A 23,762-nucleotide genomic window follows, 5' to 3' on the forward strand; every position below is an offset into this window, starting at 1 on the left:
GTATGTGATCCTGGGCAGATTGTGTCACTTTTCAGTTTTCTCGCCTGTAAACTGGGGCTCATAATAAGATTTATACACAGGGGTATTGTGAGGATTTAGGGAAGTAATACAAGTAAAATACCTAGAACAGTGTCTGCCATTCATTGAATGTTAGCTACTGTTGTACTGGTGTAAAGTTTTAAAATAAAGAGTACAATATTTTGCTGAGTGAAACATACAAATAAACCAAAACTTAAAAACATATAGGAAAATGACAATGACCACATGTAGAACAGTGGTTATCTCCGTGGGACAGAGAGGGGAAGGAGATTAGAGAAGGGAAGGGCTTCAACTACATTTGTAATACTTTATTTCTTAAACTGGGTGATAACCACATGTTTTTCTTCAATTGGTATATATTTATGAAATATTTCATATTAAATATTTTAAAACATATCAGATGAGATGGGGTGGGTTTGTATTTCTGTAGACACCAAAGACCCTCCCTAATTAATTAGTTTTATGGGATTTGGGGTTAGAGGCACAGAGGCTCCACAAGGAGGGATGCACCCGAACTGCCTGGCTCCTTTTCCTCATTCAGATCTGGGTTTAAATAACCCTTCCTCAGAGAAGCCTTCCTCCAAACCTATTTTAAAGCAGCACACCCCCTTCATCGTCTAACACCCTGCACTATTTTATTGCAAAGGGCATATCACTCTAGGCTGTTCTAGGATTATTTTATTCCGCAGTTGTCTGTCTCCCTCCACTAGAATGTTCTGTCTTGCTCAACACTGTATTCCCAAAGTCTTTTCAAATCTTCAGGTTTTTTTGTTTGTTTTTTGTTTTGGGATGGCTGGCTGGCTGACTGACTGAATGAATGAATATCCTTCCTCCATACTCAGGACGCCTCTTTTTAGCCGGTCTGGAGGGCAGAGGTAGAATGAGAAAAGCCTGAGGAGGGGAGGGAAGATTGGAGTAGGTTGAGGAGAGGGCTTAAGAAGATCTGGATTACTGGAGTCCCAGGATCGAGTCCCACGTCGGGCTCCCTGCTCCGCAGGGAGTCTGCTTCTCCCTCTGACCCTCCTCCCTCTCATGCTCTCTGTCTCTCATTCTCTCTCTCGCAAATAAATAAAATCTTAAAAAAAAAAAAGAAGAAGATCTGGATTAGAGGAAGTGAGGGAAGCTGCCGACGCTGATTGTTTTCTGAGGGTAGAGAGTCACCGGCTGAACGTGAGTTGGAGAGCAGGAAGTCTAGGCGTCGGGGGCGGGGCCTCCAGGACGGAGGCGGGGCCCGGGGAGGCGGGGCCTTGTAGGAGGGTGGGGCCGGAGGGTGAGCGTTGCCGCGGAGGAGAGGCGGGCCTGCGAGCGGGTTGCTGGGAGCGGTGAGCTGCTGTTGCTGCGGCGGCGGCGGCGGCGGCGGCGGTGGAAAATGGCTGCCGCTGAGGCGGTGGACACTCAGCTGATGCTCGGAGTCGGCCTGATCGGTGAGGACGAAGGCTCCCTGCCCCGCAGGCCCGCGCCCCAGTTCCGCCTCCACCTCCGCCTGGGCTGGGGTGGTCTCTGCTCCCGCGGCCTCCGGCGCCGCCCGCGGTGAGGAGGTCGCGGTCCCCTCTGTTGGGCCTGGGCCGGGGGCTGCGGGGCCCGGCCTCCTCGGCGCGGGGACTCGGTCAGTCGCCCTGGGCCCGTCCGTCTGCGGTCTCGCGTGGGACCCGCTCGGGCCGGGCAGCGGGGCGGAGGGACCCCGGGCCTCCTCCCGGACGCCCGGTGCTGCAAACGAGCCCGGACATCGAGGGTGACCGAGCTCCGGCGGCTGCAAGGGGGCCGCTGCACAGGCGGGGCGGGGGCTGGGCGGAGAGCCGGTCGAGGGCCGCGCAGCTGGGAGGCTGCGGGGCCGACCTCGGAGCTTCGGGGAGCCACGCGTGACTGCCTGCCCTGCACCGGGCTGGCCCGGATTATGTGGTTGAGCGGTTCGAGTCTCGGTGGCTGACTGTGCCAGCCCGAGTACTGAGCATGATGCACGAATTACCTCCCGTTAGACTTCTACCACGGCTCCGGGGGGTGTAGGTAATGTTTGATGGCCACATTTTGGAGAAGCAGATGGAAGCCCAGGGTGTCGTTTGTGCCGGACGCACGCTAGGAAGTGGTGGAGCCAGGTTTGGGACCCTTGCAGTCTAGCCGCGGAGCCGCAACTCGTACCAGTGGAGGAATCCTGCATCATAAGATAAAGCTCATGCTCGTAGCCGGAGTGTCCACATAATCTCATATGGTGGGGTCCCGGTTAGTTTTGAGGAAATAGTGGTTGAGGAAGTACGTTGGGATCTTTGGGTGTGCCTGAGCCGTGTGCAGTGTTTCAGGGTTGGGTGTTTCAAGGAACCATTCATCCCATAGGCTGCAGCGAGCACCCGGTTGCTTGAATGACTGTCGGTTCCCTGCGTGCCATTGTCCTTTGAAATAATACTCTATTGAGATTTTCTCAAACACCTAAACATTCTGTTCCTCTAATGTAGAAGAACATTGCTTGCGTTTAGCAAAACTGTCTATATTTTCAGTGTCTCAAAGGAATGCATTTATCTGGGAATGGCTTCCTGTATTTATTTCTGGTGTGATTTTAAAACAAAACCTAATTATTTCAGGCATCTTAGTCCTACTTGAAGGCAGTTCTGAATGAGGTTGGGTTAAATGCTGACTTTATCTGGTAACAGCAAAGATGAAGATGACTTATAATCATTTTAAATTCAGCAGGTTTTGTATTTTTCATGTGGACACGGATTTAAAAGGGATTTGCTTCAATATAATGGTGGGGGAGGGAGTGCCTGGGTGGCTCAGTTGGTTGGGCGACTGCCTTCAGCTGGGGTCATGATCCGGAAGTCCCAGGATCGAGTCCCACATCGGGCTCCCTGCTCAGCAGGGGGTCTGCTTCTCCCTCTGACCCTCCCCCCTCTCATACGGTCGCTCTCTCTCTCAAATAAATAAATAAAATCTTTTAAAAAAATAATGGTGGGGGAGAGCTCTCTGTCCCCCTTATGAAACGAGTAGGAGCCAGGTGTCTGTAGTTGCTGGCGCTGAATGATGGAGATGGGGGAATTCATTTTTTAAAATTCTCTTTTCTAAATGCTTGGTATTTTTCATAATAAAATTGTTTTTTAAAATCTATAGAGTAGGGTGCCTGGGTGGCTCAGTCGTTAAGCGTCTGCCTTCGGCTCAGGTCATGATCCCGGAGTCCCGGGATCGAGTCCCACATCGGGCTCCCTGCTCAGCGGGAAGCCTGCTTCTCCCTCTCCCACTCCCCCTGCTTGTGTTCCTGCTCTCGCTGTGTCTCTCTCTGTCAAATAAATAAAATCTTTAAAAAAAAAAAAAAAAAAAATCTATAGAGTAGATCAAAATCTGCATCCTTCCTGCTATATGTGCAATAACTGTTTTTCTGAAGTTTGGCTACATTATTGAGGTGTTCACTTTGATGATGACACTACATACACGATGGCATAACCATTATTATTATTATTACTATTTTAAATACGGAATTTGCACAAGCAGTAACGTTTCACCATTTTCTTCATCCCCAGTTTTGTTTTTAACAAACCCTTCCTATGTATTTATTAAAGATCCTTCTCAATAGATAAAAATATAATGATGAGTTTATGAGAATTTGTGTGGGAGGGGAAGGGTAAAGGGGAAAACCTCTACCAAAGCTGTAAGGCTAAATATTCATTCATGATTTGTTATAAAAGCTTTTTACTCAGGTGGCCTAAAACTCAAGATCAGGAGAGCTAGATAATTTGACCAGTAGAGGTAGGTGGGCATTTGGGGTCACATGTGCTCCGGGATGCTTTGTAAAATGGGATGTTAAAACTGATTCCACTAAATGCTTCTGAGTAACCAATCAATTCACTTCCTTGCTGCTGTTTGACATTCTCACAGTGACCATCTTTCCACCGTAGAAAAGGACACAAATGGAGAAGTTCTGTGGGTATGGTGTTATCCTTCCACGACAGCTACTTTAAGGAATTTACTGCTGAGAAAATGCTGCCTTACAGATGAGAGCAAACTTCTCCATCCCTTCGTCTTTGGTCAGTACAGAAGAACATGGTTTTATATCACAACAATCGAAGTTCCAGATTCTTCAGTTTTGATAAAGGTATGACTGCATAAAGGTCAAACAACCAAAAATAATTAACATGATGTTACATTATTCCAGTCACTCTTAGCTTTTGACATTATCATTCACATACGCTTTTGAAAAATACTAAACATGATTTTCATTGGGAATGTTCCCTTTCAGGTTTCACTCTCATTTATTCTATAAACTTTTGTTGGTGTATATTATGTGACTGACCCTGTGGTTGGGGTAGTGAAGCCCTTTCCAGGTTATACTCTTTTGGAGTAGAAATGTGGAAGAACTTTGAAAGTCATGACTCTGATTAATAAAAGTGGAAAGAAGCATTTTTCTATAATTAAAAACTATTTTAAAGGATAAAATTATCCTTGGCATAATTAAGAAAACTTGTTTCATTTGTGGATGGTAAGGATATATTAAGAATAGAAAGGAGAATTAAGGAAACTCATGTATTCGGTAAGCTTTTTGTGTGTGTCATTTGATATGAACATTATCAATGTGACATGTTGAAAACCAGTATGTGGTCATTGTGGGCTTTCCTAATCCCAAGCAACCAGCACGTTTTTTTCAAAGAAAAGAAATATTAGAAAGTGGCTAAACTCCTGGCGTGTTCCTAGGTGGGAACTTCCTTTACCTTCCAGGGCTACTTTTATAACCAATAACCAGACTATATGAAGCATGTCCAAGATACCAGTTTAAATGTAAGGAATTACATTTAAAATAACAGGAAGGCAACTATTTAAAACTGCTAGAGGTTTGGGGCGCCTGGGTGGCTTAGTCGGTTAAGTGTCTGATTCTTGATTTTGGCTCAGGTCATGATCTCAGGGTCCTGAGATCGAGCCCCAGGGCAGGCTCCACGCTCAGCAGGGAGTCTGCTTCTCTCCCTCTGCTGCAGCACCCCCCCACATGCGCATTCTCTCTCTCTCAAAATAAATAAATAAAATCTTTAAAAAAATAAAGAACTTCTAGAGGTTTAAGATGAAACAGATTCATAACTAGAAAATGTAAATTGCAAAAAAGATAGTTTTCATTGTGTTATAAAAGCTTTGGTTTAGGGGCGCCTGGGCAGCTCAGTTGTTGAGCGTCTGCCTTGGGCTCAGGTCGTGATCCCGGGATCCTGGGATCGAGCCCCGCATGGGGCTCCCTGCTCCGCGGGAAGCCTGCTTCTCCCTCTCCCACTCCCCCTGCTTGTGTTCCCTCTCTCGCTGTGTCTCTCTCTGTCAAATAAATAAATAAAATCTTAAAAAAAAAAAAAGCTTTGGTTTATGTTCATTAAGTTCTTGCTGAGAGGTCTTAATGTATCCTCAAGTAGATTTATCTGTTTTGCCTATAGTCTGCCAAACAATAGCAACATTGATTTCAAATCTGTTTTTCAGATTTGAAAAATAGCAAGATGTAGAGATAGTTCTTACACTTCAAAATATGCTTTCTAAAAATCATATTACTTATAATGAATAATTTTCTTAAATTCATAAATTTCTTAAATGCTTTGCTTTTTATAATGTTCTGAATTTTGTCCCATTAATGGAAATAATAGGTATATGATTAGCAGAAATTTATATTTATAATAATAGAGGCATATAGATAAACTTCTTGTAATAGTCCTTTAGACTATATGGCACTCTACAGAGAATTGACTATTTCAGGAACTGTGTGATTTTTTTTTCTTTAAGATTTTATTTCTTTGAGAGGAGAGAGAGAGCACGAGAAGGGGGAGGGGCAGAGGCAGAGGGAGAAACAGGCTCCTGCTGAGCAAGGAGCCTAATGCAGGACTCAGTCCCAGGACCCTGGGATCATGACCTGAGCCAAAGGCAGCTTAACCAACTAAGCCACCCAGGCACCCCAAGGAACTGTGTGATTTTTACTGTATGTATTTTTATTTTCTATCCTTCTGTTTCATTAATTAATAGCTGATAAATTGGTAGGTCTAATAGCATTTCTAATTCTGCTTTGATGAGGTTAGGGGACTTTAAATGAAAACTCACATTTTTGATACTTGAAATATATTTGTGTTTTTGAAAAAATTTTAACTCTGAAAGTATTACATTCTTATCTAGGAAGTTAAATATTTATGTATATGTAACTATATGTCATTTATATGCATGTGTATATAAGCATAAAAGTATAAAAAAGCAAGTGAAAACTTGGTTACATTTTGATCTTTTCCTTTTAATGCCGGTCTGTCTTGTACAGAGGTTTGCTAGAATATAGTAATAAAAATTAAATCTATGAAAGTGTCTTTAAAAAGTATACTTTTTTGTTTCTTTTGGACAGGTGACTCATTTTTCTATTGTTCTGACCGCCAAAGATTTTAACCCAGAGAAATATGCCGCCTTCACTAGGATATTGTGTAGGTCTGTATGAAAACTGTATTAAATGCTATCATACAAAAATGAAGATCTTATTCAATAGTTACATAGCAGATTTCTACGCCAAGGAAGCAAATTTCAGCCCTCTGCCTCCCCACCTTAATCTTTACTTGCCCTCCAGAAACTGTTTTGTAAAGAGGAACTTTCTCTTCTGCTTTGATGACACTTCTCCTCTTATTTGGGAAAATGGTGGAAGGGAGGAGAAAAAGCAGTTTACACAACTATTGCAGTTCCTGGGGATTTTGAGTCACTTGCCACTTTTGGTCTGTTGCTTCTACTCACTTCCAATTTAGAACTTTCCTTAGCAGGATGGATAAGTTAAAAGTGCTGGTGAAGTGATAAGCTGGTTCATAGGTGTCAAAGTCTGTGTGTGGGAGTCATTTTGGGGAAAATTAATAGGCATTTTGAATTATGCTAAAGCACAGGAAAATATTTCTTAGCTGGAATGCTGAGAAGCTGAGAATCTGATGAATTGGTTAATTGTGATTCGGGTAAACTTTAGTTTCATTCCAGCTATTGAAAAAAATTATGTAAAATATACCAATCTGCTTTCTTGCCTTGGTAAGTATAAGCAGTAGAGTTCATGAAATCTTTCTTATATGTTAGGGACATTGGTTTTTCCTTAATCAGGGCTTTGAGAGGTTTTGTTTTTTTTTAATATTGTTGTCACTTAGATAGACTTGTAATTCTAATGTTACTTATTACAACCTCAGCCCTCAGGCTTATGCCCAATAAGTAGTTTTGGGGTGGGGGGTAAAGGGGGTTGTTTTTGTTTTTCTCACTATAAGCCTGATAAATGGTTGATTTTTTTTTTTTTTTTTTGCCATTTTTGTGTGTGAACATTCATATATACATATCTATAGCGGAAGTCTACTTTCTCATTACTTAAGGGTTTCAGGTAGGTTTATATTTTGACAAAATGCAGTTTTACTGGTTTTGCAGCCAGCTATGATAAGAGAGGCTTCTTGCTCTCATAAGTTCCAGGTATATAGTGTACTGTGGGACACAAACAGTTGTCTGCTACTGTCGCACTGACACAAAAGGAGATTATTATCATTAAGAAGAGACACCGTCTAGAAGCCATGAGCTAAAAACACTGCAAAGTTGTTTTTGAACAAACACTGGACTCTCATTTCATTGGATTGGGTCAAGGTTAGGTTACCCAATGAATTCACTGGGAAATATCCTGGGGCCCAGACTGTAAGGTTGCTTTAGACCCCACTTCCTGCCCAAGAGGAAGCCCGAGGGGTTCCTCACCTTCTGCAGCGCCGTGGCATTGTTGCATTCTGGACGCTTCTCCTGTCACAGTTTAGTAGGTGAAATGAGGACTCAAAGCTATTGGCAGCCACCTCCTCTGCCCCCCACCCCTTACTGCACTTGCCCTCGCCTGTGTTCATACCCACACACTCCTGCACGCACACATGCACACACTTACCTCACTAACGTGTCTGTGTGCACAGGCGCATAGACCAACACTTTTCAGTGATGCTGAGGTTACCATGGAGGGGCTCCTTTCCATCTCTGGGGAGAGGAGCGGGCAGCATGCCTTCTACAGTTTGCTGCTCACAGTGGCCGTGGGAAGCCCACATGAAGGGGTTCGTTCCCTACGTGGGGTCCAGGTCATTTGCCATGACCCCCTTCATCTTCTCGTCCCTCCAGCTGGTGGCCGTGGCAGAGAACCCGGGTTGCCTGCACACGGAGTCAGTTGTCCGTGCCCGGTGTGACAGCCTGCGGCCGGCCCATCTGAATAAGTTCCCCTCAGTTGCACTTTGTGGTTTTCCTACAGAATGATTTTGGGGGAATTCCTCCCTCTGTTCAGTATTTCATGGCCCAGGTTGTCATGGAAAAAGTAGTCTTACCCTATTACTCTTCCTATGTTTCTCTTCTCCATTACTGCATATGATTATCTATTTTACAGTTTTAATGGTGTGTTGTTTGTTTGGTGGTTGTAATGTAAGCACATAGTAAAAAATTACAAACAATACAGAAAGGTATACAATGAAAACTAAGTCCCTTCTTTCCCCTATTCCCAACCTCCAAATGGAGACATTTTCTCCATATAGAAACGTGTGTATGAGTTCATGGGTTTGATAATCTTATATGTATATGATAGTTTACCATATTCATTGTTCTCTACCTTTTTTTTCTCAATTTCTCAACAAACACAATGATTGACAAAATTTGGTTAGTAGTTAAAACACTTGCTTTCCTTCACAATGTACAATAAATATGATTTTCAGTTTGATCTGTTTTAAACCATGATTTTATTTTCTTTCCAGTTTTCTATCCCTTTAGCTACTAAAAGACCCAAGTAGGCCCAGTCCTGCTTCTCAGGCACAATTTAGATTTAGTTATTCACAGGAAGAGATTTTAGGGGAACTGATTTTAGGGACTGATTTCACATATGAGCTATAAATGCAGCCAGTTTCCTGTCAGCATTTTCTGGAACTTGATGATGAATATATCTAGAGTGCATTTATCACCAGAAACTTAAAAGAGTTTGGTTTCTTAATTACCTAAATATAGCTACCTCTGGTAACTCTGATAATAAATATAGGTTCTATAATTAGTGCTTTCTCTGTGAACAACGCAAAACTCCTTCCTTGTCAAAGGAAGTCCCAGCAATAAGATAGAGTTGTTTCAACTAGAAACTATTTGTGAACGTAAGATATAGAGAGATAAGTATGCCATATTTTTAAGAATAATGGGGCCTCAGAGAGTCCACAGCTCATTCTCCTGCCTGAGTGGACGATAGCAGACTTCCCCAGATGTAAGGAGAAAGCCACCTTCCGGGAATTGTTGAAGATCTCTCGAGTGGTTATTTTTTTGATACATTTTCAAATTAAATTCTAGAAGTAGTTATATCATGAAAAGATTCAGGCATTCAGAAGTGTATTAGCAAGTTGACTTAGACTTTGTAGTAAGGACCCATACGTAGCCTTGGTTTGCATTGCTCCGTGTGGTTCATGCTGAATAAAAGCATGGTTGCTTTTTGTCTTTTCTTGCAGAATGTACCTGAAACATGGGAGCCCAGTTAAAATGATGGAGAGTTACATTGCAGTTCTCACAAAGGGGATATGCCAGAGTGAAGAAAATGGCTCTTTCCTTAGTAAGGATTTTGATGCCCGAAAGGCCTATCTTGCAGGCTCCATCAAAGGTAAAAAAAAAAAAAAAAGGCACAGAACAAAAACCCATCCCAGATAGTTCCATCCCAATAACAGTAATATCCCCAAGCCCAGAGCGATCCTCATTAGACTGATATTCCATCTTCCTGTATACTTTCATCTATGTAATATTTATTTGTTAAACAGGAGGGTAATTCAACTTCTACATTGCCTTATTTGATTAGAATTCTATTTAGGAAAGCAGGTTTTTTGGTGGTCCTTTCCATAGGATTCTGACAGTTAATATAGAAATGTTCTTTCACAGGTAAGCTGAATCTCACGGCTTGAGTCTCCACTGACTTCCATAGTTTTTCTTTCCTTACATTTTAGTAGTTACTTCTTCGATGTGGAGAGCTCCAGCCCCTGACCCAGCGTTCTTAACTCCCCACCTTTCTCTCCTAGCTGTAACATCCCAAATGGCAGTATAGGGCCGAGCCACAGACTTCAAGGTCCTTAAAAGGGAGGAGAGGGGAGCTCGGAGGGTCATGCTAGCTGTCATTCTTGTCCTCCCACAGCGCTGTGTTTGCTCTTGATCCTACTGTTCTATACCGTTTCGAAGCATCCCTGTTGGAGCGTTAGGTTTGTCCGGCTATCTCAAAAGGACCTAAGTCATGACGTGTGTATGTGTGTGGGGTGGGGGAGGGTGTCGGTGAACTTTTTTTTAGAACATAAGGATTTTTCATGACAGAAAGATGCTGGTTCCCTTCCTATCATTTATTCTACTTTCTTGTGGCTTCATCTCTGCATCCAGCACAGAGTCCCTTGGGGGGCAGGTTGAGGCTGCTATAGCATCCATCCTAGGGAGCAGATAGGGATTTCTATGCCCATCAAGGGCATAAGGTACTTCTTTTCTTTGTTCTCTGTATTGAAAATATTTCTGTATTCTGTATATAGAAAAGAATCTCTGTAAATACAAAAAATCCTTTCCAATAACAGTGTTATTATTTAATGCAGTAATATTTTAATTTCTTGTGTTTTAAGATATTGTATCTCAGTTTGGAATGGAAACTGTTATCTTACACACAGCGCTGATGCTAAAGAAAAGAATTGTCGTCTATCACCCCAAAATAGAAGCTGTCCAGGAGTTCACCAGGTATTGTCTCTGGTCATTAAAAAGTGGAGGCTTTGTTGGCAGCCATTATGGGTCAATCTGTGTTCCTTTGTGCTCTGTGCTGTTGCACATTTGCTATAAATAGAATGTGTTAGGCTGTGGGTGAAATGCCATTTTGGTCTAATGTGTCAGGTGAGATTTAGTAGTTCGAGGCCACTGAATTTAGGCAGATTCTTCTTTAAATTTAGAAGTATGAATACTTTAGAGCAGGGAGTTTAACCGTTTCCTTGCCAGACAGTAAATATTTTAGGCTTGTAGGCCATAGGTTCTCTGTCCCAACCACCCAACTGCATATGTAAATGAATGAGCACGTCTGTGTTCTGGTTACAACACAAACAGCCAATCCATGGTCACAGTTTCCTGACCCCTGTTTTAAGTAATTCATTCATTTTTTCCACTTTTACCACAGACTCTTTCTTCTTTTTCTTTTTTTTTTTTTTAAGATTTATTTATTTGAGAGAAAGAGAGCACACATGCGCAGGTGGGAGGAAGAGGGACAAGCAGACTCCACACTGAGTGTGGAGCCCACTACGGGACTCAGTCCCAGGACCCTGGGATCATGACCTGAGCAGAAGGCAGATGCTTAACCGACTGAGCTACCCAGGCGCCCCTAAAACATTGCATTACTTTAACTTGAAGCCTGGAGGTTTTGGCACGTTTAGCTTTCGTTCTCCCCTCTGTTTCTGATAGCCAGTTTCCTCCTGGGGAAGAAGAGGAAGGAGGGTGGGCTGAGTCAGGTGCGGGCTGGCAACCATTTGAGTTCTTGCCTTAATTCCCTAGGACTCTGCCTGCCCTGGTGTGGCATCGACAGGACTGGACCATACTTCATTGCTATGTGCACCTGGATGCCGATGAGCTGGAAGCCCTGCAGATGTGCCCAGGTAGGTGACAGCATCTCAGGGGACGAGAGCCTTGGCTTTATCCAGGGTTGTTGTTGGTTTGGGGGAGTATTTTTGCATTCCTAAAGGGAATAATGATTTATTATTTCTTTGGTAAATGCAACCAATTCTTTTTCCTTAAAAGAATTATTTTTAATTTTTAAAAATATTGCAGTAAAATATCCATAATACAAAATTTACCATCATAATCATCTTTAAGTATGTAATTCAGAGGCACTAAGTACATTTCACTTTGTTGTACAACCATCACCAAAATACGATTTATTTTTAATTTGTAAAGTTTCCCTGTCAGTGATTTGACTTAGACTTTATTTTGAGCCTTTGCATATTTTTTCTCAAAGGAAAAATAAAATTATTTTTTAATGACGTTATTGTACTTGTATAAAAATTTTTAATGGTAAGATTCTGAGAATAGGGCACCTGGGTGGCTCAGTCGGTTAAACGTCTGCCTTCGGCTCAGGTCATGATCCCAGGGTCCTGGGATCGAGTCCCACATTGGGCTCCTTGCTCAGCAGAGAGCCTGCTTCTCTCCTGCCTGCTGTTCCCCCTGCCCCCTGCTTGTGTTTGCTCTCTGTCTCTCTCTCTTGCTCTCTCCGTGTCAAATAAATAAAATCTTTAAACAAACAAAAAAAAGATTCTGAGAATAATAACAGTATTATTTATATCTGTAGGAATTCTAATATTGTGGTGACATAGTCTTTTGTTTTTGTTTCTTTAAGGTTATCATGCCCTTTATACTTTTATGGTCTTAAAAGATTCTTTCATAAAGTGATAATGATAGATGATAGGGGCTTTTGTTGTTGCTTTTTCAATTATGAAAAATTTCTTACATATAAACCAAAATGCAATATTTATGCAGGTTATAAAAAAATTAAAAGAACACTCACAGACTCACCAGAGATGAAAAAGTAGAATACTGTCTGTACTTTGAAGCATCTCATGTACCTTCCCATCTCATTCCTCACTCCCTTCCTCTAGCCCCGTACATAGAAACACATAGCTCTAAATAATATATTGTTTAGTTTTACTAAATTAACTTTATATATGTGGATTCATGATATATGAATTCTTCTGTGGCCTGTGTTTTGGTTTTTATTTTATTTTTGCTTAACAGTATTCTTGTAGGATTTTGTATTTTCATGTGGCTATTTGTAGTCTCGTTCATTTTCGCTGCTGTATAGGATCCCATTAAGTGATATACCATAGTTTATTCACTCGGACTTTTTTCCTTATTCTTATTTATTTATTTATAAGATTTATTTATCTATTTCAGAGAGAGAGAGGGAGGGAGAGAGAGAGAGAGCAAGTGGGGGGTGGAGAGGGGCAGAGGGAGAGAATCTCAAGCAGACTCCCCACTGAGTGTGGAGCCTGATGCAGGGCTCAATCCCAGGACCCTGAGATTATGGCCTGAGCCTAAATCAAGAGTCAGTCACTCAGTGGACTGAGCCACCCAGGCGCCCCTCTCATTTTTCACTTTTAAAACAGTGCTGCTACGGGCATTCTTTTTTTTTTTTTAAAGATTTTATTTATTTATTTGAGAGAGAAACACAGCGAGAGAGGAAACACAAGCAGGGGGAGTGGGAGAGGGAGAAGCAGGCTCCCCGCCGAGCAGGGAGGCCAATGCGGGGCTCGATCCCAGGACCCTGGGACCATGACCTGAGCCGAAGGCAGACGCTTAACGACTGAGCCACCCAGGCGTCCCTGCTACAGGCATTCTTATTATGGGTCTCTTGGTGCACACATGTAAGACTTTCTCTAGGTCATACGTCAGGAAGTAGAATGTCTGGGTTGTAAGGCAAGCAGATTCTCAAGCTGCAAGGCAATGGCAAATGTTTTCCTCAGAAATTGTACCAATTTACCCTCTTACCAGTGTAGGAGAGGTCCCATTGCTTCACGTCCTCAACAACACTTGGTTACTGTCAAACTTTAAAATGTTGGCCAACTGAGGTGCTTGGGTGGCTATTAGTTTCAGGTATACAAAGTAGTAATTCGACAATTATATCCATTATGAAACATTCACCATAATAAATTTACTCACCATCTGTCACCCTGTTAAGTTATTACAGTATTATTAACTATATTCCCTATGCTGTACTTTTCATCCCTGTGACTTACTTATTTTATAACTGGAAGTTTGTACCTCTTCATCTCATTCACCCATTTTGCCCATCCCCTTACTCTAGAAATCCTAATTTTAATGTGCTGGAATTTATTAAACTTTTTTTTTATGACTTTAGTTTTTATATTTTGTGTAAGAAAATCTTTATATCAAGGGTAGAAGCATATTTCGTAAAAATTTAGAAAGTGTTTTTTCTTCCCCATTTAAGTCTTTAACGTACCTAGAATTAGTTTTTTTGTAGTGAGTTTGGGATTTTTTTTCCCAGTTGGAAAGCCAGTTGGCCCAGGACTACTTAGTGAGTGGGGTACTCTTTTCTCCAGTAATCCGTATCATTTCTGTCAAATATCATATTTTCTCATGTGAGTGAGTCTGTGTCTGGCTGGCCTGCAGTTAAATTTTTGTTTCTGTTGCTGTTATTTTTTAAATGTTTTCTTTTGGTAAAGCAAAACTTTAGCATTGATAAATTGGTCCTGAAAAATTTTTTTTTTGTTTTTAATTGTACTGCTGAGTGAAATCTGAAAAATCTGGTAGCTGTTGTTTTAGCATCAGTTCCAAAGGTCTGCTAATTCTTGAGTTGCCCTGATTCCTTGAGCACTTATTGTTTCTTCTTCCTTTTTTTTTAATTTCTTAAAAAAAAATTTTTTTTTATTAATACAGTATTTATTTGTCTTTCCTCTGTCACACCCTGAGCCAACCACTTTCCCCAGGCTGCCTGGGGAGGTATAGGAAAAGGAACACACAGGGCAGACGAGACTCGGGAGAAAGACCTATGGGAGGTGGAGACGGCTCCTTCACCTGGTGAAGAGGATGAGAAAGGCCACCATCAGGCACAAGAGCCCCATGGCCTCTGAGAGGGCAAAGTCCAGAACGGTGTAGGAGAAGAGCTGTTGCTTCAGAGAGGGATTCCTGGCATAACCAATGATGAGGCTCCCAAACACAGTCCCAATTCCAGCCCCAGAGCCAGCCACCCTACCATGGCAGCCCCAGCCCCAATGAACTTGGCTGCTATATCGACGTCCCTTGCAATGGCGCTGGTTTGGAAGCTGCGGCTAGGAAGAAGTGAGGTCAGGGGACGTGGGGCTGCCAAGCCGCTGAGGCTCTCATCTGTCGGTGTCTCTGGTGGTTTTAGCACCACTGCAGACAGTGATGGGCTCAACAGCTGAGAGGTGCCCCTGACCAAGAAGGGGGTGGAGACAAACTTGGCACAGGCGGACATTTTCAGGGGCTGAGGGGCTGTGGCAGGAGAGCTGCTCCCAGTGCAGAGAAGACAGAGAGTCCTTGAGCATTAATTGTATCAGATCTGAAACCGGTGAAGGATGATGCTGCTCCCAGCATGCTGTCCCTGAGAAAGCTGGGTGTTTGGCTGTGGTTTCTTAGAGACAAAGACCTAAACGGGGACCGCTGGTCCATAGAACCCTTGCCGCCTCGGCCTCAGCATCATTCTTGACCTGAATAGCAATGACTGAAAAGTAAATGCCTTCTTCCTTGACACTAAAATCTAGTTTGGGGTCATTTAGAGTTGTATGAGCTTCTTCAGGCAACTGACAATAGTGAAGTCTTAAGAAATGCCGGGGCACCTGGGTGGCTCAGTTCATTAAACGACTGCTTTCGGCTCAGGTCATGATCCCAGGGTCCTGGGATCGAGCCCCACATTGGGCTCCCTGCTCGGCCGGAAGCCTGCTTCTCCCTCTCCCACTCCCCCTGCTTGTGTTCCCTCTCTCGCTGTCTCTCTCTCTCTCTCTCTCTCTCTCAATTAAATAAATAAATAAAATCTTAAAAAAAAAAAAAATAGAAATGCCCAGGGTACAGCTGATGTACCCTGAATAAAACAGTGAAGAAAAGCACCTGATGAGCTTTTTTTTTTTTTTAAGATTTTATTTATTTATTTGACAGAGAATGAGAGAGAGAGAGAGAGAGAGAGAGCACAAGAGGGGGGACCGGGAGAGGGAGAAGCAGACTCCCCGCTGAGCAGGGAGCCCGATGTGGGACTCGATCCCGGGACTCCAGGATCATGACCTGAGCCAAAGGCAGTCGCTTAACCAACTGAGCCACCCAGGAGCCCCTGATGAGCTTCTAGATTCAATTCTCTTTTGATACATTCACAATAGGATTTGTTCCTACTCCAGTAATGTTGGTCATCTTTGTAATGCAGGTTACATCGCTGGATTTGTGGATTTGGAGGTTAGCAATAGATCAGACCTCTATGACGTGTTTGTGAATCTGGCAGATAGTGAGATTACCATTGCTCCACTTGCAAAAGGTTCGTTCTCTGTTCTGTTCTGTTGTTGATACAAAATGTCATCAAGCAGTTGTACTTTTTAAAAATAATTAATTTTTAAACATTTTAATTCCAGTGTAGTTAACATACAGCATCATGTTAGTTTCAGGTGTACAATATAGTGACTCAGCAGTTCAATATGTTACTGCTCATCAAGATAAGTGTACTCTGAATCTCCTTCACCTGTTTCCCCCATTCCCCCTGCCTACCTTAAGCAGTTCTGTTTTTTAGGCTGATTCTCTAAAACTGGTATTCGAGGGCCTGCTTAGCATGCTGTGCTGAAACTGTAGGGATTTTTCTGTGTCTAGAACACGACGTTTATTCTTATGGGTCTCGCCATGGTAGTAATACATTCGGGGTGCTTAGGCCATACAGTGTATGTTAATAAGATAGCTTCTTTATCTTGTTTCTCCAGGTCTCTGTTTAAACAAGCTGTATTAGGGATCTCTTGCTGCATAACAGATCACTTCTAAACTTAGTGATTTAAAACAGCAAATATTGGTTATCTCAGTTTCAGGACTGACTTAGCTGAGAGGTCAGTTGAGGTCAGCTGAGAGGTCCTTGACTGAGGATTCAGTCAAGATAACTGTCAGTGCTGCAGTCCTCTGGAGGCTCGACTTCTGAGTTAACTCACGTGGCTTTAGCAGGAGGCCTCACCACGTGGGCCTCTCCGTAGAGCAGCTCGAGTGTTCTCATGACCCAACAGCTGGCTTCCCCAAGAGCGAGTGGTCCGAGAGACAGAAAGACCACGGTGCCTTCTGACTCGCTCTCAGAAGTCATACGCCAGTTCCTCCATGTTCTGTTTGTTAGAAGGAAGTCATTAAGTCCAGTCCACACTTAAGAGAGGGGAAGTATGCTCCCCCCCCCCGCCCTCGAAGGACAGAGGATCAAAACAGGTGTAGAAGTTGAGCAGCGCACAAGGGCTGAACATGACTCCTGTGTGGAAAATCTTTTTGAAAGATGTGTCAGTAAGCACAGGGGAATGGAGGTCATGGCCTTTTGTAAAGCCAAAGTGATAAGAAACTAGTGGTGGCCCGGGCCACTTAAACTGCTAAAGCATTAGGACCAGAAGGGGTGGCCATCTCCCTGCTGCCTGGGGTTTCTCCGAGTCTATAAAGTGGGCCCATCTCAGCCAGCATTATGCGAATGGGGTTTGGTCCTTGGAGTGACAACAGAAATGTTTTTATTTTGAACATGAGGTATAAATCGTGATTATGCTCACCTCCTAGCACATCGTCCTACTTGGGCTCAGTAATAAGATGGAAATGCGGGAGGTTGTCAGTTGGTTGTTTTGAAAGTTCCTTCTGTGTGGTTGTTTACTTTTTCAAGTAGACAGCGTGGTTTTTATTATGTAAACTTGTAAATATTCACATAACATGTGCTTGATCTCACCAGAGGCCATGACAATGGGCAAACTACACAAAGAAATTGGCCAGCTCATTGTTCAGTCTGCAGAAGATCCGGAGAAATCAGACAGCCAAGTTATACAGGTAAGTCGTCAGTCCTCCGACTTCCTGAGAGTCCTGAAACGGTGTAGCTGGGCGGGGTGTGGCAGGGCTGCACGGCTGGCCGGGGGGCAGATGCTCAGACGAGGCTCTGTGGGACGGCCCTGGTGAAGATGAGCAGGTGGGGGGCACCATAGCCAAAGAGTTCTCAGGCTCTGGGAACAGATATATACAGGGGCTGGTGCTGAAGGCCAGCGTTTGTAGTGAGAAGTGTAACCCCCCAGTGGTCTGGAATGCTTTTCTGGGCCGCCAGTGCATTCTGTGCTCCTAGCAGAATTTTTGTGGAGGAACGCATTGTAAAGAGAAGGTTGCTGCTGAGCAGGGGAATTTAGAGAGAGTGTCTTAATCTAGCTTTGATGTATTGTGTTCAGAACATCAGTAAGCATATAATCAGATCCCTGCCAAAGTGGGCAGCCTCTGGGATCACACCCCGCAGGGCTGGCTGCCTGTGGGGTCTACTTGCCTCTGGGGTTTACCTGTCAAGCTGACCCCGGTGTCCATATGGACCCGCCCCTCTCCCCTTGCCAGATTGGGATAGTCAAAGAGTTTATTTAAGCCTATGTGGTGATAAAGCCCCTCCTCTGCACTGCAGCCTGCCCAGTCTCCTCTCCTGTCTGCTGTCTTTTTGCATTGCGCCCGTTCCCAGCTCTTTGCTCCTCTCCTGGGATACACTTCCAGCCCGGCCTCTCCCAGGCCCTGGCTCATCTAGACCCTCGTGTCATCCCATGGGGGCCAGAGGTCATTGTCTGCACTTGTGCCACCTGGGGGGCCCCTCTGCTAAGCATGCCCTACTCACCTGTTTGGACCTGGCTCTTTTCTCCATTTATTCATTCATTTACCCGGAAGATATTTATTGAACACTATTTGTCAGGCATTGGGCAAGGGATACTGTGGGGAGCAAGTCCCTTGCCTTCATGTCTTGTATTTAGTGGAGTAGATGAATAGAAAATAGTGTAAATGCCAGATCATTGTGAGCCATGATAAATGCTGTGATAGAACAAGAAGTCAAGGTAGAGAATGTTAGAGAAGGAGTCAGACAGCTCTCTCAGAAGGGAGCCTGTGAGCTAACAGATGAGAGAAGCCACGGCTTTGATGGGAACCCACCAGCAGCACTGTTCTTTCTGTTCAGTGCTGGTGGCCCATCCAGCTCTGGCTAGGAAGAGTGGGTGGGTCTTGTCCTAAGGACCTGAACACTGAGACTCTTTCTTTCTGTGTGGATCGTCATTGCCAATCCATCCCTCTGTCAACATTTGGGTAAAAAATTGACTTTTTTTTTTTTTTTTTTTAAGATTTGTTTGGGAGAGAGAGTGTGAGTGAGTGGGGGGAGGGGCAGACTCCCCTCTGATCAGAGAGCCTGATGTGGAGCTCGATCTCAGGACCCATGAGATCATGACCTGAGCCAAAACTAAGAGTCGGGCCCTTAACCAGCCACCTTGGTGCCCCAAAACATTGACTCTTTACAATGTTGGTTAACTATGTAAATATGAGTTTTGAATTACTGTGTTTTTCATGGACTAAAAGTGATACATAGGTGACTCTGTATAATGTATGAAGAAAGTGCCTGGCATATTGTAGGGGTTTGAAAATATTTGAATGAATGAATGATGTCAGCAAACCAAGAAAAAGACATGATTTAGTGTCAGCTCTGGTGACTCCTCAGCCATGCAAAGTGCTGTCAGTCGGTAGGAGGAATAAAGCCCATGTGACAGGTGCTGGGTTACTCACCCCAGGCAGAAAAGGACTTTGGGAGGAGATCTGTTCTAAAAATAGCAGGGTTCCTCAAAAAGTTAAACACAGGATTACCATAGATCCAGCAATTCTCCTGGATATATATGAGAGAGAATTGAAAATAGGGACTCAAGTATTTACACCCATGTTCATAGCAGCACTATTCACAATAGCCAAAAGGTAAAAAGTAACCCAAATGTCCATCAGTGGATGAATGGATAAACAAAATGTGCATAGAGTAGGATATTATTCAGCCTTAAAAAGGAATGAAGTTCTAACTTGTGCTACAACACGGACGAACCTTGAAAACATTGTGCTAAGTGAGAGAAGCCAGACACAAAAGGACAAATACTGTGTGATTTCACTTATATGAGGTACCCAGAATAAGCAAATTCATCAAGGCAAAAAGTAGAATGGTGGTTACCAGGGGTTGGAGACGGGGATGGGGAGTTACTGTTTAATGGGTACAAAGTTTAGGAGGATGAGAAAGTTCTGGAAATGGATAGTAGTCATAAAACTCTGTGAATGTACTTAATGCTGCTGAATCATACACTTAAAAATGGCTAAAATGGCAAAAACAGGACACTGGCTTTTCTAAGTTGTTTTAAAAAAGTTTCAGTTTTCCTAATTTATAGTCTGATAAACTTAAAAAATAGCAGGAAGAATTTTCTTCGAATGCAACAACGATTCATAATTTTTGATGCTAACAAATGGCATATTTTCCATTAAAGGATATTTCCCTAAAAACGAGAGAAATCTTCACCAACCTGGAACCATTTTCAGAAGTTTCTGGTGATGGAGAAAAGCTAGTTCTCAATTTTGAGGCCCTAAAGCAAAGACGATTTCCACCAGCAACAGAAAACTTCCTTTACCATCTAGCGGCAGCTGAGCAGATGCTGAAAATCTGACTGTGACGATGTATCACTGATGAATGATAGGAAGCTCTCTCACCATGATTATCCACTAACTACGTAAAATACTGAAAATAACAAGGAAAATGTTATATTTTTAACGATTTAATTGAAAGTATTGCGATTTGACCTGAAAAAGCCCTGAAACACATATGAAAACCCTTCCTCTTTTCTCCTGATTGGTTTCCTGCCTGCGCTCAGTGTTGGACAAAGTGCTGTAACCACCATAAATAACATTAGCAATGGCGTGGCGTCCCGGAGTAAGAGAGAAAAAGCTCTGCCAAGTTCTTCTGCAAATCACAGCAAACCCAAAAGCCTTCATTATTACAAGTTCCAGTTGTCTCATTGCGTAGCCACCAACTAACAGTTTATTTTCAGAAAGCTGCCTGAAATTTTGCTTTATATTCTTCTAGGAAGAACTTTTATTCCTCATGAGGAACTCTACTTTCTGAGCCAAACTAAGTTTTCTGCAGAACAGTCTAGAAGATCATTCAGAAAAGATCCTGCAGTTGCACTTTCTTGTAAAAGAAAAGAATTTTTTTTTCTTGGCCTTTGAACATTTTTGCCTATGAGGATTTTGCATAAATTTTATACTTGAGTAGACAACTTTAACAATCCATATTTATACTGTCGCAGAGGTAAGCATCTGGCCAACGTAAGCCACTAGGACTCTTTCATTAACCCTGTTGCTGGCAATGTTCTTTTGAAAAAGATGCCAGTCCTTATATGGTGGAGTAAAATAAGAAGCCCATTTTGGATGTAAATGTGTAAGTGGGACAGCAGCTTTCCGTAATTGCCAAGGCCAAGACCAGAGAGTGTCTTCAGACTTCAGTAAGAGTAATTTGACCACATATGAAGGTAACTGTTCTTGTTCAGGTTATGTATCTTTTTCATAGTTGGAGACCTAAAAGTCACAAAATAAGCATGGAGGTCTAAATTATGTATTTGTTATTTTATTCTATGTACTCAAATTAGTTATGAAAGGTTATTTTACACTCACTACTGTTGTCCTTAGAAATCTTACCTACCCAGAAAAATGTTTGTAAAAAAATCTTTATTAGATCTTTTATTCTTTGTGTTAGACATTTGTTGAGTAAAAATAAAAAATAGCCTTTTTCCCTCCCTCCTTGGGTGGGGGCAGGGGAGGATGTGGAATGAGGCGATGTTTCTAAGGCAAACAATTGAAAATTAAATCTGCACTTTATGAAAACGCATATGAACATCTTTATCTCCCTCATTTTTTGTATTGCTATATCAGCTAATGATCAATGTTGTTAAAATTAGATTATGATGCAGAAATAAAATGGAAATGTTTTGATACTCTGTAAGTTTTAGGCAGCTGAAGAATTGTGCCCTCTTTCTGTAATTCTCCCCACTTCGAACAAAAGATAAAACCCTTTTGTCAATGCAGATGTACTGGGGAGTTCTTACAAGACCTGTTTGAAAGTCAAGGGGTTCAGGCTCCCTTCTCCCACCCCTGGCTCGCCCCCTGCTCTCCCTGCCCTCGCCCTTCTCCCTCCCCCACTTCCCAGGGCTGGCACTTCAGTGTCTTCTTTGAAAAGATGCTCTCGCATTTCTACTCTGTCACCTGTTAGTGGCCAAGCCTCCACCTGGGGCCTTTGTATGAGTGTTGTTCTTTAATTTTGTTTAGTGTACGCCTGTGGCTATACTGAGCCATCTGGTAGAACTTTTTTTTTTTTTTTTTTAAGTAGGCTCCACGCCCAGCATGGAGCTCAACACGGGGCTTGAACTCACCACCCTGAGATCAAGACCTGAGCTGAGATCAAGAGTCAGACGCTTAACCCAGGCGCCCTGGTAGAATTTTTTTTTTTTTAAACTGATTTTTTGTTCTTGTAGGCTGTTGTGAAACCCTTTTAACCAAATTTGAAGATAACCTGTGGGACCCTGAAAGCCACAGATACATTCCTTGATGATTTGGGGCAGGGTATGTTGGAAACAGCCTCCAGTACGCCGACGTTTGGGTCCTGCCGTGCCGTGCGCGGTGTTGTATCCTGGGCCTTCCCTGATGCCCAGACAGACTTCCTGCTCTCGAGGCACAGTTTACGGGGGCGCAGGGACAACAAGCAGGCTCTTCTGCTGTGGTGCGGCGAGTGCTAGACACAGTATGAGTGCTATGGGAGCACACAGAAGGGGCACCTAATTCAGTACTGTGAATCCTGGAAGGCTTCCTGGAGGGAGTGATGCCTAAGTCAGACCTGATGCATAAGCAAGAGTTAGCCTGGCAGGGAACAGCTGATATGAAGGTCCAGGAAGGAAAGACCATAGTCCATATGAGGAACGGGGTATTGGTCCAGAGTGAGGAAAAGGAGTGGCAAGAGATGAGTGAGGTTAAGGCTTTTGCCTGGCAGGGAATCTGGACTTGAACTGATGCACTGGGAAGCCGGCTAAGGCTTTTATGCAGGTGTTTGTCAGAGCAGGCTGGGGCATGGATTGGAGGAGCCAGAGGAGATGAGAGAGGAATACCAGCAGGGGATGCTGTTGCCCTGGGCAGGCTTGGGAAAGGGGCTTAGAGACCCGACACCTTGGGGTCAGCTGTGAAAGGCCTCGGGAGGGGAGGAGTAAGGGGGACACCAGTGCTCTTGGGTGATGTTACGTGGCGGTGCCATTTTCTGAGATTGGGAGGAAAAGATGGTCTCAAGTGGCTTTGTGGATGGCGGAGCGCCCGGTGCAGCAGGACGAGGGCCCGTGGCTCAGGGGAGCAAGCCCAGGGCTGGGTCTGAGCACCCAGCAGAGTGGCGGTGGGGCTGGAGGAGGGCAGTTTTAGCAGAGTGGAAGGCGGGGTGGAAACGGTGAGGGGAGACAGTCTTTGACCAAGTTTGGCTCTCGAAGGATGTTTGCTTGTTTAATAAGGCTGGTGAGTCACGTAGTTCAAATGTGACTGCGAAGGAGGGAGGAGGCCCGGCAGCTGCAGAACCAGGCCCTGAGGGAATCCGGCCGGAGGGGCCCAGAGCTGAGGGCACAGCTGGCCTGCAAGGAGGCGGGAAGGCTGGGCGGGGGTGGGGGTGGGGGTCAAGAGGCCCGCAGATTTGGTGCCAGGAGGTTCTGTTGCTGGCCAGTTGTTTTGGTTTTCACCGTGAAGGAGGCAGGGTCATGGGCCAGTGAGGAGAGAGAGGAGGTGGGTGGCTGAGCGCAGAGATGTTAAGCAGTCCAAAACGGGAGGAAGCTGAGGAGGGAGATAGGGTGGCTCTGGGGCTCAGAGGCCTTCAGCGCTCACCAGAGGTTCCTGTTACCTTGAGATGGGCCATCAATGGAATGCCCGGGCCCTGGGCATGGTGGACCCTTCTTGATTTTTTCGAACACTCAACTTTTGGTAAGTTTATTAGTCATTTCACAGTGTCCTTCAGAGGCTGATGAACACATAGAAAATGGACTCTCCTATCAGCCGTTCTTTCTGCAGCCCCATGGGGGTGGGTCAGACAGAACGGCCTCTCCTTTCTCTTCTCTTCTTCCATCCAGGCTCGAAAGCCCAGGCAGCAGCCTTGAAAGGGCCGTGGCCTGTGTCACTGTAAGGCAACCTGTGGGCGCAGACACGTCGGGTGCCAGACCTGGACCTGCTGCAGAGTT

At 43.8% G+C, this 23,762-nt stretch overlaps 1 protein-coding gene and 1 pseudogene across 5 annotated transcripts; one reads left to right on the forward strand and one right to left on the reverse strand.

Moving 5' to 3' along the window:
- The first annotated feature begins 1,337 nt into the window (after positions 1-1,337).
- Positions 1,338-23,730, forward strand: DENND10 (DENN domain containing 10). Of its 5 annotated transcripts, XR_004301689.1 has the most exons (10): positions 1,338-1,463; positions 3,918-4,114; positions 6,368-6,447; positions 9,471-9,619; positions 10,608-10,719; positions 11,518-11,618; positions 15,908-16,015; positions 17,429-17,523; positions 19,998-21,035; positions 23,655-23,730. XR_004301689.1 is itself a non-coding variant. In XM_032423247.1 (9 exons), exons 1-9 carry the CDS (start codon positions 1,409-1,411, stop codon positions 20,172-20,174), a joined length of 1,074 nt encoding a protein of 357 aa, XP_032279138.1. In that variant the 5' UTR covers positions 1,338-1,408; the 3' UTR covers positions 20,175-21,920. The 5 variants fall into 5 exon arrangements, 4 of the variants coding, with proteins under 4 accessions (XP_032279138.1, XP_032279141.1, XP_032279139.1 ...); XM_032423247.1 differs by lacking the exon at positions 23,655-23,730 and having other exon boundaries at positions 19,998-21,920; XM_032423248.1 differs by lacking the exon at positions 23,655-23,730 and having other exon boundaries at positions 1,388-1,463; positions 3,898-4,114; positions 19,998-21,920.
- LOC116644029 lies at positions 13,334-15,331 on the reverse strand (annotated as a pseudogene).
- Positions 23,731-23,762: the final 32 nt, after the last annotated feature.

The sequence above is a fragment of the Phoca vitulina genome, unplaced genomic scaffold (genome assembly GCF_004348235.1).
Source record: "Phoca vitulina isolate PV1807 unplaced genomic scaffold, GSC_HSeal_1.0 scaffold28, whole genome shotgun sequence".
Lineage (NCBI taxonomy): Eukaryota > Metazoa > Chordata > Mammalia > Carnivora > Phocidae > Phoca > Phoca vitulina.

Bases quoted from the DNA above. Each gene is read 5' to 3' on its own strand.
- DENND10 (XM_032423247.1), top strand. From the start codon at position 1,409: ATGGCTGCCGCTGAGGCGGTGGACACTCAGCTGATGCTCGGAGTCGGC. The intron at 10,720-11,517 runs GTATTGTCTCTG...TTAATTCCCTAG, and splicing joins GCTGTCCAGGAGTTCACCAG to GACTCTGCCTGCCCTGGTGT. The intron at 17,524-19,997 runs GTAAGTCGTCAG...TTTCCATTAAAG, and splicing joins CAGACAGCCAAGTTATACAG to GATATTTCCCTAAAAACGAG.